At 67.4% G+C, this 12,951-nt stretch overlaps 1 protein-coding gene across 1 annotated transcript in view; it reads right to left on the reverse strand.

The window, feature by feature from the left end:
• The window catches only part of CHLRE_06g265950v5 (uncharacterized protein), a 31,985-nt gene that overhangs the window by 2,009 nt on the left and 17,025 nt on the right, over nt 1-12,951 (reverse strand). Inside the window, exons 39-62 of the mRNA XM_043062858.1 lie at nt 12,602-12,831; nt 12,206-12,423; nt 11,771-12,008; nt 11,393-11,514; nt 11,159-11,244; nt 10,681-10,946; nt 10,063-10,240; nt 9,725-9,898; nt 9,278-9,499; nt 8,820-9,068; nt 8,514-8,675; nt 8,003-8,247; nt 7,516-7,633; nt 6,960-7,167; nt 6,578-6,726; nt 5,862-6,318; nt 5,468-5,616; nt 4,986-5,202; nt 4,489-4,765; nt 3,954-4,332; nt 3,493-3,839; nt 2,845-3,187; nt 2,199-2,511; nt 94-1,994 (exon numbers count right to left, since the gene is read on the reverse strand). Coding sequence (XP_042923564.1) covers nt 94-1,994; nt 2,199-2,511; nt 2,845-3,187; nt 3,493-3,839; nt 3,954-4,332; nt 4,489-4,765; nt 4,986-5,202; nt 5,468-5,616; nt 5,862-6,318; nt 6,578-6,726; nt 6,960-7,167; nt 7,516-7,633; nt 8,003-8,247; nt 8,514-8,675; nt 8,820-9,068; nt 9,278-9,499; nt 9,725-9,898; nt 10,063-10,240; nt 10,681-10,946; nt 11,159-11,244; nt 11,393-11,514; nt 11,771-12,008; nt 12,206-12,423; nt 12,602-12,831 — 7,248 coding nt within the window. The remainder of the gene's footprint in view (nt 1-93; nt 1,995-2,198; nt 2,512-2,844; nt 3,188-3,492; nt 3,840-3,953; nt 4,333-4,488; nt 4,766-4,985; nt 5,203-5,467; nt 5,617-5,861; nt 6,319-6,577; nt 6,727-6,959; nt 7,168-7,515; nt 7,634-8,002; nt 8,248-8,513; nt 8,676-8,819; nt 9,069-9,277; nt 9,500-9,724; nt 9,899-10,062; nt 10,241-10,680; nt 10,947-11,158; nt 11,245-11,392; nt 11,515-11,770; nt 12,009-12,205; nt 12,424-12,601; nt 12,832-12,951) is intronic.

Genomic DNA, 12,951 nt, shown 5'->3' on the forward strand with positions numbered 1-12,951 from the left:
GCCCCTCATTGCCCGACCGCTCATACACCCACAAGGCTGCATCTAGCCATTCATCTAATATTATCATTACAATGCTCCAGTCCCCTGCCGCACCTCGAGCTCCGCACTGCTGACGGCCAGGCCCCGCAGCGCCCGCCCCAGCTCGTCCAGGCTCTTGGCCAGCAGCGCCCGCAGCGCGTTGAGCCGCTCCATCTCCTGCGTCAGCACCACCCCCAAGCTGTTGTCGTGGCCCGACGGCAGCGGCGCAAACGGGTCAGCGGCGCCGGTGGCGGCGCTCTCGCGCGTCAGCGGCGGCGGCAGCAGCCCCGCAATCTCGGCCGCCAGGTCGGCTGTGATGTCGTCAGCAGTGCGCTCCGCGAAGCCGCCGCCGCCTGGCCCGGAGAAGCCGCCGCCGTCAAGGCCTGGCGGCGCGGAAGCCAGGGGGGCGGCGGAGGACGGGCGGCCGTAGACGGCGCCGGGGGCGGAATTGGGGACGCCAAAGGCGGGCATGGAGCTGGTGGTGTGGCGGTGCTGCCGCGCCGCGGCGGCCGCCGCCGCAGTGACATGCGCCGCTGCGGCGCCGCTTCCCGGCGGCGGCAGCACCGATGTAGAAAGTCGGCCGGGCACGCCGCCGGGCAGCCGCACCGCGCTGCCGCCCACGCTGGCCAGCGGGTCCGCTGCTTGCGCGTGCGCCGGCGTCGCGGGCGCGCCCATGCCGTCGGCGGCGGTGGACGCGACCACGCGCGGCTGGATGGACAGCACCGTGTCCAGCAGCGTGCGCGACTCCTGCAGCTGCAGCCGGATGTCGGCATTGGCGTGAAGCCCGAACACCTCGGGCGAGTCCGAGTACGGCAGCGACCGGCAGTACGACATGTACCAGCCGTGGTCGCCATCCAGCGGCTGGCGGTACGCGCCGGCGGCGGCCGCCGCCGTCTCGTGGCCGCGGGCCCTGCCGCCGCCCCCGGCGCCAGCGGCGCCGCCGCCACCAGCGGCGGCGCCGCCGCCAGGTAAGGATGTGGAGGGGCAAAAGGCGTACCCGTCACGCAGCACAGCGGGCGTGTAGAAGCGCCGAAGCAGGCAGCTCAGCAGCCGCCGGTCGTTCTCATCGGTCACACGGCCTCCGTACACGATGTCGCCTGTGACGTACTGCAGCGCGTCCCAGGGTATGTCGCCGTGGGAGCTCCCAGGCGACAACCCCACGCCTCCACCGCCCCCCACTCCTCCCATTCCGCCCACGCCGCTGCCCCCAAGCGACGCCGCGGACAGGCCGCCACTGCGCAGGTCCCACGGCGGCGTAGCGTCAAACACACTGCCGCCGCGAGACCCCGCGGCGGGCCGCATGCCCGTGAGCCCGGCGGCCCCTGCTCCCGCCGCTCCTGGCGAGGCGGAGGTGGAAGCCGCAGCCGCACCCTCCACCAGGAACATCTGCAGCGTGCGCATGGCCGCTGACAAGTCGCCGTCGCTGAACTCGTACCGCACGTTCCAGCCCAGTGGCCCGAAGCGCCGCCGCTCCTGCAGCACGGCGTGGAACAGCGCGCACGACAGCAGCAGCTTGCGCCACTGCGGCCCCACCGCCGCCGCCACCGAGGCCGGCTGGCCGCCCTGCCGTACCGCTGCTGCGTCGGCGGCCGCCTGCGCCGCCGCCATCGCGTCCGCTTCCGACACGGCGTCCGCCGCGGCGCCGGCTTTGCCGCCGGCGGCGCCCAACAGGCCGCGGCCCATGCTCATCTGGTGCGCGAGCACGTGCAGCGGCAGGGGCGAGCCGTCGGGCCCGGTCACTGAGGGCGGCGTGCGCGGCGGCGGCGCCAGCTGCAGCGCCAGCAGCCGCCGGCTGGCGCCGGCGGCCGTGCCTGCTGCCGAAGGCAGAGAGGCGCTGGCATCAGGCGGCGTGGTGCCGTGGCCACTGGGGTCTGACGGGTCGCCGCCGCCGCCTGGGCCCGCGCCCAGGCCGCGGCCCATCTGCAGCACGGCGTCTGACAGCTCGCCGTAGATGCGGAGAAGGTTGGCGCGCACACCTGCAGACAACAGGCGGCGCAAATTAACATACCCGGAGCGTGTCTCTTCTGCCGGTTAGTTGCTGCATTATCGTTACCATCACACCAGGCACACGCACGCAGGCCTCTTTTCCGTTTCGTTGTTCAACACACACACACACACACACACACACACACACACACACACACACACACACACACGCACGTATGCTCGCACGCACGCACCCTTGGGCGCCTCCATGGTGGTCTTGACGGCGCTCTGCAGCACCGGCACCGGGAACGCGGGCGTGGGCATGCTGGTCAGCCACAACCGGAAGTCGGGGTGCACGTCGTACAGCGACAGCGGCGAGGCGCCCGCCGCGGCAGCTGCCAGCAGCTGCTCCGCCGTCAGCGACGTGGCCGGGGCGGAGGTGGAGGCTCCGGAGGCAGAGGGGCCGGAGGGTGCGGGGTGGGCGTGTGCGGGGGAGGCGGGACCGTCGGGCGAGCCCAGCTTGAGACCCAGGCGGTTGCTGAACTGGATTTGCTTCGAGTAGCGGGCCTGCGCAAGGGGTTCACGATGGGAAGGGTGGGCAAGCTGGAGGAGTGAGCAAGGCCCCATCGTTTCCATGCGGTCCTGCCCGCATCACCCGCCTGCAACCGCCTACACCTGCCCGCAACAAACAACACTTGCCCGCAACCGCTCGCAACCACCCGCAACCGCCCACAACCACCCGCAACTGCCCACAACCACCCGCTACAGCCTATACCTGCTCGCTACCGCCGCCACCTGCCCACAGCCACACACAGCCACGCACATACACACACACACACACACACACACACACACACACACACACGCAAACACGCACACACACCACACAAAGCAGCGCACCTGCAGCTCCTCCACCAGTCGCTCCAGTCGCGGCATCCAGCTGGCGGCCAGGTGGCAGTTCTGCAGGCACACCCAGTCGCCGGCCTTGACCGCCTGCGCGATGAGCGCCTCGGCACGTGGGCCCTGGCCCTGGCCCAGGCTGATCATGTGCAGCCCGCGGCCGGGCGCGCCGGCGGCGGAGCGGCCCTGGCTGGTGGCGAAGCGGCGGATGGCGGGGCTGGGGTCGACGCCCTGGCTGAGGATGAAGATGATGGGGGTGGCGGGGGAGGAGTCGGTGAACAGCTCGGGCAGGGAGGCGGGCGGCGGCTCTGTGAAGGCGGGGCCCAGGCAGCCCGACACGTAGCTGCGCAGGGGAGGCGGGAGCGGGGAAGTGGGGGAGGGAGGGGGTTATGTGCCCGGGCCCAACGAAAAGTTGGGGGTTGTGGGGATGTGGGAATGGAGGGGTGTGCGGTGTGCGGACGTGGGAATGGAGAGGTGTGATTGGCGGGCAAAGGCCTGGTGGAGGCCTATGGGCCCAAGCGGTGAGGCCAGCACAGAGGAGTCCCTCCGATTGCTAGGGCATCACTGTAAGCAAGGCGGCGTGCAAAGCCCATCGCCAAGATCAACCCATCATTCCCCACAAGGACATGCCCCGCAATGACCGCTCACCGCCGGATGGCTGCCAGCAGCCGGCCCTCACAAAACACCTTGACCAGCAGCAGCATCTGGAAGGCGGTCAGCCGGGCTGGCACGTCAGCGCCGCCGCCCTCCGGCAGCACCTGCGATATCGACCTGGCCAGCACCGGCCCCTCGCCGCCCTCCTCGCCCTCATCGCCCTCGGGCACACCCGCCAGCTGCCGCCCGCCGCCCGCGCCGCCCATGCCGGTGGCGGTGCCGGCTCCGGACATGGATGTAGCGGCGGAGGCGGCGGGCGTGGCGCCGGGCGTGAACAGCAGCTGCGAGGCGTCAAGGCGGTCGGGCGCCGGCGACTCCGCGAACGAACGCCATGCGTCGGGCTGCGAGGTTTAAAAGAGGAGAGCCGTGTAAAACAATGAGCTATAGCACCAATGACCAACCATATTCCGACAACAGGATACATGAATACGGTGCATCCTTGTCAGCCAACTCACGTGCGCCGCCACAGCCATGGGCAGTCCGCCAAAGACGTGCGGCACCGCCGCCTCCAGCGCCACCAGCGCGTCCCAGCACCCCGGCGGCGCCCAGGCAGCCATCTCCGGCGGCGCCGACACCGGCAGCTGGAACGACGCAGCCGCCCCCGCCGCTGCCCCGGCCTGGCCGAACGGCTGGAAGGCAGCACCGCCGCCGCCACCGCCAGCGCCATAGCCGCCGCCTGACGCGCCTGATGCCGGTCCCCCGGCTGCGGCTGCGGCGCCGCGGCCTCCTCGGAGCAGGTAGTTCCACTCGGCGGGCGACACCACCCCCGCCTGGCGCTCCACGGCGGCGCTGATGAGGAATGAGTAGAGCAGCTTGTGGCTGTCAAACAGGCCCCTGCGTACCGGCACCGGTGTGTGTAAAGCAGTCAGCACCCAGCATACTGCACACACGATGTTCACGGACCTAGAACGAGTCCGCACGCGACTGTGCCTGGCTCCGCACCCGCCAGGTCCCCCCTCCAGTAGTAGCAACCCCCGCCTGCGCACCCACCTGCACACCGAGCGGTAGACGTAGTCCGTCGTTGTGTCCATGAGCACTCGCAGCCGCGCCGCCAGGTCGTCGGCGCGCGGCGCGGCGTCCAGGCAGTGCCCGAACATGCGCACGAAGGCCGCCAGGCTGGTCTGGTACATGGGGTCGATGGCGGACAGCTCCGCCGTCACGAAATACAGCAGCGAGCCGCGCGCGGGCACGGGCCGGTACACCTCCCGCGCCTCGTTTATGGCGCGCTCGGTTGCCTCCGCCTCGGCCACACGCGTCGCGATGATGCCTGTCCGGGCGTTGTTGCAGAAGGAGAGGAAACACTCGCTACGTGCGAAGTGACAGCGTACAGCAGGGCTTCTGGCAGAATGACCGCTCAAGTCTGTGACGCTCCTCCTAAAGCCTTGTCAACGCACGCCTGGCGCGGGGCAGGTAGCCCTGTGCTGCCAAGCTCACGACAACCCTGCGCTACCGTATACGATACATCACAACCAAGGCACCCAACCCACCGCTGGTCTGCTTGGCGTCGTTCAGCGTGGCGATGAGCTGCTCGTCGTCCAGCAGCCCGCCTGCGTCCGCCTGCTGCAGCAGCTGCAGGATGCGGTCCTCCAGCTCGCCCAGCTGGCGCTTGTCGGCGGACAGGCTCACCACCAGCCGGTCCTTGGCCTCCTCCAGGTCGGGCCGCTCGTGGCGCACCACGTCACCCAGGAGCTGGTCCTCCAGGCCCTGGGGTGAGAAGGAGGAGGAGAGGGAGAGAGGGGGCGCCGTGGGGTGGTGGAGGCGGCGGAGAGGTGAGGTGCTGTGCTGATGCGGGGGCAGGCGGATCAGCCATTGCCGTACCGTACTCAGTGCATGTGCTTATACAAGCTACCTGCTAACCCTGCACCCGTTGAAGAGCTATGCTCGCAGCGCAACCACCACCCTTGCCCCTTCCCAACCTCCCGTGCCCGCTCGCGCCATCCAGGCAGCGAACAAGCCGCCCCCGCCGCACCTTGGGCGTGACGGTGAAGTTGATGAGGTTGACTTTGATGCACACCTCCGGCAGGTAGTGCGGGTTGGGCAGCCGTGTGGCCAGGTACAGCCGGAAGCGCGGGTCGTAGTCCACCTCCACGTCACCCAGCTTCAGGAGCAGCCGGGTGCCTGGCAGGGGTGGGATCATGTGCCCGGGCCCGATGCAAAACGTCCCATCATCATCATGGGCGAGGAGAGGGGAGCCGGAGGTGCCAGAGGTGACACAGTGTAGTCGGGAGGTGCTCACATGGGAAACAATAACATGCAGAGCGCATGCAAAGCAGTACTGTCACTGTGCACAGAATCTGCTAAGCACGATGCGGTGTACTGTGTGCCGGAGGAGGCGCAATGAGACGACGTTGGGTGCCGCTCACCTTGCGTGTAGGTGGCCTTTGTGAGCAGCGGCTCCAGCGCGGGGTCCAGCTGCCCCTCACCCACATCCTCCAGCAGCACCGGCTGGCCCAGCCGCACACACTGCTCAATCAGGTGCAGCGGCAGCCCGCCGCCACTGCCACCCGTCAGCCCCGCCGCCGCCGCGGCGGCCGCCGCGCCTCCTCCTCCTCCCGCCCCTCCCGCACCGCCACCAGCAGCCTTGTCGCCGCTCGTCGTGGCGGCCGCGGCGCCGCTCGTCGTCACAGCGCTGCCGCCGCCACCACCTGCGCCCGCCCCTGGCGCCGAGTCGGACATGCGGATGCAGCGGATGTTGTTTTTCAGCTCCATGGCTTTGATCCAGCGTCCGGCCTGGTCCTGCGGGTCGATGCACAGCGGCCAGCGGCTGCCGCGTGTGACCAGCACGCCGTTGTCCACTGACAGCGAGTCCGTGGGCAGGCCCTGGAGGTTAAGGAGGGCGGAGAGGGCGGTTAAGGAAGGCGGCGAGGGGGGCGGATAAGGAGGGCGGAGAGAGGGGCGGTTAAGGAGGGGGCATGCTGAAGGATGGAAGCGGGGACGGGGTTGTGCAGGTGTATTGGTGGCTTAGGGCTACGTTTGCAACTAAATCCATCTGCGTAAGACGGCGAGCGCTTCCCCGGCCAGCTCGAGCCCGCGCCTCAGGCCCTCACCCGCAACCCACCCCAGCTCCCGCCCCTCGCACCTGCATGCCCCAGTCGCGGATCTGCACGGGTGTGGCCAGGGTGGCCGCCAGGTTGAAGGGCTCGCCGCCCGCCACAGCCACTGCCATGGGGATGGAGGCGGCGCGGCAGCGAGCCACCCAGCCGCGAACCAGCGCGTCGCGGTAGGGGCCTGGGCGGCGGGCACACACGCGCGGGGCAAGGACAGCGAGTTGATCACGGCCGTGGCCGTGGCATAGCACATACACAAGCACTATGACATTGAACACGCCCATCTGCAGATCCCTCTGCTCTCCTCGTAATCCCTCGCTTGACTACCGTACCATGTACCCAAACATCGTGCACGTGCGCACACGCGCCTGCATGCCCGCGTGCCCACACACACGCACACACGCACGCACGCACCTGTGAAGGCGCCCAGGTAGCTGACCGCCGCTGCCGCCAGGAACACGTCCCCCACCAGCAGGTGCAGGGTGGTGGTCATGCGCTCCGCCTGCGCCGCCCAGCGCACCGACTCGTCCGCCAGCGCGCCCGTCAGCTTCTCGGCGCGCACCAGCCGCCGCTGGCTGAGCTCGGCCTGGTGCTGCAGGCTGTGCAGCTCCTCTTGCGTGGACTGCGGGGGTTGGGGTTCGGGGTGAGCGGTTGTAAGTACCAGCCCAAGCTGAACCAAACCAATTGATGGGTGGGGGGGGGAGAAACACGGCATGACACAGGGCGCGGGGCAGGGCGGCAAGTAAGTTGAGGCGTGGCGTGGCAGCGGTGGCGGCGAACCCAGTGTGGCGGCTCGCAGCCCCGTCATGCTCGCTCGGCCACGCCCCTGCCTCTCCGCCCACCCCAGGCTGCATTCACACACTCCTCGCCCCATCCCCCACACCCTTTTCCCCCCTAACACCACACCTGCTGTCTACTTCGCTACACTTCTCTGTACCAATCCTTGCAACCCCCCCCCCCCCTGCCCCACCTGCAGCTGCTCCTGCAGTGTGGCCACTCGCGCCTCCAGCTCGCCCAGCTGCCGCTGCTTGGCCAGCAGCGCGCCATTCATGGCGCCCAGCCGCTCCTGGGCCGTGGCCAGCGCGGCGCTGCGGAGTGGAGGGGGGCGGTGTGGAGGAGCGGTGTGGAGGGGCGGTGTGGAAGGTTGTGGAGTGGAGGGGCGGTGTGGAGTGGAAGGGTTGTTGTGGAGGGGTGTGGAGTGGAGGGGTGGTGTGGAGTGGAGGGCACGTCGTCGAGGGAGAGCCAGGACAGCGCGCCGGCCGGCAAGCACGGCAGCACCGGCGCCGCCAGGATGGTTGGCTTCCGGGGTTATGCAGCAGGCTGCTGAGAAGCAGCGCACATCCGTGGCTAGCAAAGCACGTGCGCATGGCCAAGTCAGCCCGCACCGAGCAGCGCCTTCACGGCTCCAGCGCTGGACCGTCCTGCCAACTCCCACATTCCCACACTCCCACACTCACCGCTTGGGCTCGACCACGCGGATGACGCGCGCGTAGGTGTCCATGGCGCGCACCCACAGGCACAGCGACTGCGCGGCCTTGGACTGCTTGGCCACCTGGTCGGGCGTGAAGGTGGGGTCGTCGATGACGCGCTTCAGCGAGCGCACCACCTTGTCCGGGATGTTGTCGCGGTCGTACTCCATGAGCCGCTTGATGAAGGTGGCCTCGCCCAGCAGCCGCTTGGCGGTGTCCCAGTCCGCGCGCTCCTGTGGTGGTGCGGGTGGTGGCGGTGGTCGGGAGCAGGAGGACAGGTTTGCAAGCAGGTGAGAGATGCGGCTATGGTACTGTTGGTATAAGATTAATGGTACTGGGAACTTGGTGGCTACGCGCCACATAGTACCGTGACACGTTTAGGGAAGCGGCAGCAGTAGTAGAAGCAGTCACAGGTGCAAGCAGAGGAGTACGCGCGCATGCACATCGCATACGTCACGCACCCGCACAACCGCACCCCAGTACACCCGCACACCCGCACCTGCAGTAGGATGCACACGGCCTCCATGGTGGTCTGCACCAGCGCGGGCGGCTTGGTGAAGGTCTTGATCTCGATGATGTCGGTCTTGTTCAGGGCGCTCAGGGCCCGCTCCGCCGCCTCCAGCGCGGGCAGCACCTCCTCCAGGTCAGCCTGCGCCTCGTCCTGCGGCGGGATGATGATAGCAATTAAAGCGTGTACCGTTGGCTCATTTTGCCACCGCCTAATCAACGGCGCGAGCAATGCACGAGGCAGAGGCGCTCGTCCACAAAGGACGCAACCCCTACGCCCTCCTACACACGCCCGCACCTTGAGCGCCGCCAGCTTGGCCGCCTGCGCCTTGACGTCCGCCTCCTCGCCCGCCACCGCCGCGCGCACGTGCTCCGCCTCGTACTGCTCGTGCGTCACCTGCTCCAGCAGCCGCTGCGTGGCCTCGGTCTTGTCCGCCAGCACGGGCTGCAGCAGCCGCAGCGCCGTGCGCATCTCCTCCACTGTGGTGTTGGTGGCGGTCAGCTTGGACACGCCGCCCAGCAACCGCTCGCGCGCCACAGCCGTCTCCTGCGCACCCAACACGCACGCGCACACGCACAGAGTGAGTGGCAGCCTGGCATGGTCCATGAAGCTCCGTGCATTGCGCTGCAACGGCGTGTTCTGATGTGTACCTACCCCAAAACTTCAAGCATGAATGCCGTGCACGCCGTCGTGTCATACCTCCGCCCTCATTCCCTCGCTCCCTCCCTCCCCCCCTCAATCAAGCCCGCACTCGCCTGCCTCCTGGCCGCCAGCAGCGATGTGTACAGGTGCAGCAGGTCCAGGTAGAACCGCGGCGTCACGTAGTACCGCCGCCGCAGCTCCAGGTAATAGCGCGACGCCGCCGCCACCACGCTGGTGTGGATGTCCACACAAGCCTGCGCCAGCGCCTTCATCACGCCTGGCCCGCCCAGCTCCTGCTGCTCCAGGAAGCGCGTGCTCACAGACATGAGCGCCTCCTGCAGCCGGGCGGGGGGAAGCGGGGGAAAGGGGCGGGGGTGCGGGCGTAGGGCAGCTGTAAATGAGGCCACGTTAAACGTGGTAGCAGGATCCTTCACAGTGAGCCGCAAAGAACACGTTTGTGCTTACCTCGATCACCCAACTTTCCAACTATACCGTGCGCGCCCTGTTATACGAGCGCACACCTTTCCGCAACCTATGCCCACCCAGCCCGGCCCTCGCACCTGCGGCCACTCGCTAAACCAGTCCACCGAGGTGGCCGCCAGCAGGCTGGGGAAGCGGCGGCAGCGCTCGCGGAAGGCCTCGCCCACGGGGCTGAGCGCCAGCACCAGGTGCAGGTTGTCGCGCACGCGGTCGACGAAGGCGCGCCACATGGCCTCGCGCGTGTCCTCCAGGCCCTGGCCAACAGCGTGATGCAGGGCGCGCAGGTTCAGGTAGCAGTGCGTGAATTTAGCAATGGAACTATGTGCATCTTGGCCCGGGCGCGAATGGGGATTTGCAGCAAGGTGGGCTGGGCTAGCGGGAGCGTCCGTCAAGGTGCGGACAGTCAGCGGTGGCTTGCCTGTGCCGCGGCCCAGCTGCGCAGGTCGCCAAATATCTTCTCGCGCTCGTCGGTTCCGAACAGCCCCGTGATCTCCCCGCTGGAGACCAGGTTGGACACATCCTCCACAAAGCACTCCAGCACGATGTGCTGCTCCGGCAGCAGGAACGCCACCGGCTTGCCCTCGATGCCCGCAAGCCTGCGAGGGGACACACACACACACACACACACACACACACACACACACACACACACGCACGCAAGGGATGATCATAATGGAGATGGTAAGTCACAAAGTAAATGCAGCGCATCATACAGCCCGGCGTTGTGTGGGTGGCATGGCGGTCCGACAAATGCACAGGCGCACGCCCAGCGTGAGGGCGACAAGATGCAGAGCACGGGGCGTGCTTCACCACAACGTCAACGTTGCCGCCGCGACCGCAGCCTGCACCTCTACCCCGCCCCCTGTGCTCCGCGAGTCTGGCCTGGTTTGGTTTAATGCGGGCTGGTATTTACACACCCTGTGCCACGTATTCCTCGCTCGGCACCACGCACCGTCTCACCACCACACCACTCTCACCATCTCACATCCCCAACACCAAAGTCAACAACACTCCCACCCCGGGCAGGCGCTCGCACCTGTACAGCTTCTTGATGTCCTCCCGGAACTCCACCACGCCGTAGCCGCGGCTGAGCTCCAGCGTGAACACCTGCGTGTCCGCCAGGAACGCCGCGAAGCGCGCCAGCGACTGCTTGCCGCTGCCGCCCACGCCCACCAGCATGGCGTTGCCGCGCGGCTGGCGCAGGATGCGCGCGATGCGGGTGATGTGCTCCACCGCGTCCATGAAGAGGACCAGGTCCATGCGGGGGCCCGAGCCGCCCGCGTTGTACTCGTCCAGGTCGCCCTGGGCCGAGAGGGGGAGGGCGGCAGCAGGTGAGTAAGATGTAAGAGTTAACGCGAGGGAGATAGAGTTAGGTGAATGTGAGGCATGTGCGTGTGTGTGTGTGTGTGTGTGTGTGTGTGTGTGTGTGTGTGTGTGTGTGTGTGTGTGTGTAAGCATGCGGCTGAGTGACTTGCACCCAAGCATTCCTTTCCTTGCACCGCCGCAGAACTCACCTCCAGCACTCGGCCCAGACGGGGCACGTCCCGCACCTCGGCATACACGCGCTCATCGCGCGTGCCACCACGCTTCAGGAAGTCACCTGCAGGCAGCATGCACGTGAGGCGGACAGTTCATACCTGGCCGCACCAGTAATCGCCGCATAGCAGCCTCAACCCATCCCCTACATGAATGAAAGCGTCATGAAGAGCATATGGACGAGAGCACGAAAACCCACAACGGCGACGCACCGAACAGGATGGGCGAGGCCGGCGAGAAGAACTTGTCGTACTCGTCACGCGTGTCGAAGCGCATGCGTAGCAGGTCGTACAGCAGGCCCTTGAAGAACGACTTGTCCACGTCATTCACCAGCCTGTGTGTGTGTGTGTGTGTATGTGTGTGTGTGTGTGTGTTTGTGTGTGTGTGTGTGTGCATAGGGTGCGTGGTGGTGGTCGTGGAGGGACGCCTACCTGGACTGGGCATCTGCGGCTCGGTGCCGCCCAGAGCATATCCTCATCCCCTCTCCACAGGTTCGTGCCCTCTCACGCACGCAAGCCCATTACAAGCGCCGCCCTGCCCGCATACCTCGCCGAAACTGACACCAAAACTCGCAAATCACACCCACCCACCTGTCGTGGTACACGCGCATGTGCTCGTGCACCCACAGCCGCATGAGTGTGCCGCGCGGGTCGCCGGGGCCGCACTGGTTGGGCCGGATGGCCAGCATGCCCTGGAAGGCCTTGCTGACGTCGCGCAGCGAAAAGGTGTAGTGGCTCTTGGCAGGCGTGGGCAGCAGCTCGGCGCACACGTGCGAGTAGACCTCCACAGACGTGTCCACCAGCGGCCGCAGCATGCGCGTGCGCACGTCTGCGCGCACACGTCAACCGCACGGCAGGCATCAGCGCCACGGTTCCATCGCGTAAGGACCGGACCGCGCATCACCCCCTTCAATGCGTGATTGGCTACACGGTAACGCGCGAAGTCCCACAATACCCCGACTCCCCAGCGCCCTCCAGACTGCTCGCCGCCCCCTACTCCGCCCCGCGCCAACCCCGCTCGCGTACCCGGCGGGAAGTGCAGGTCCAGGAAGCCGCCCATGATGGCGCCAAAGATGGTGCGCAGCGCCACCTCGCTGGTGGGCGGCATGGACAGCAGGCTGAAGTGCCGCACGAAGCGCGGGCTCATCTCCTGGCGGCCGCCGCCGGGCGGGCCGCAGGCGGCCAGCAGCACCACGCTGTCGTCCACCTCCTTCCAAAATAGCTTCTTTCGGTCGTACACGCCCCTGCAAAGTAACAAAGAAATGTACACTTAAAGTAGTACGTCAGCAGAGCCTGGTCCGGCGTTTGCGTGTCCTTCGATTGGGCAGCGCGCTAGGGCAGGCGCGAACATCAGGTGCAGGTCCCAGGGACAAAGGGAGAGGGAAGGGAAGCTGCCCCCCCCCCAAGTTCCCCACCACCCACCTGAAGTCCTGCAGGTGTCGCAGCAGCTCGATGGGCGGCTGGGCGCCACTGGCGGCGTCGCGCGCGGGCAGGTTGACGTCGTCCACGAACAGCAGCAGGCGGCGGCCGGCGGGCGCACCGAAGCGGCGCTTGCGCTTCTTCTCCAGCTGCCCCTCCAGCTGCGCCTGCACCGTGGCGGCGGAGGTCTGCGCCGAGAAGTACACTGTTGTGGGGATGACGCCGCCGCCCGCCTGCAGCATGCCGCGGAATACAAAAGGACAAAGAAGAAGTATAACAGGTTGAGTCGGCAATCAGAGAGGGGACAACACAGGGGCCATGCAATGCTACAAGAATTGTACAGGGCAGGGGGG

This window comes from Chlamydomonas reinhardtii, chromosome 6, assembly GCF_000002595.2.
Source record: "Chlamydomonas reinhardtii strain CC-503 cw92 mt+ chromosome 6, whole genome shotgun sequence".
Lineage (NCBI taxonomy): Eukaryota > Viridiplantae > Chlorophyta > Chlorophyceae > Chlamydomonadales > Chlamydomonadaceae > Chlamydomonas > Chlamydomonas reinhardtii.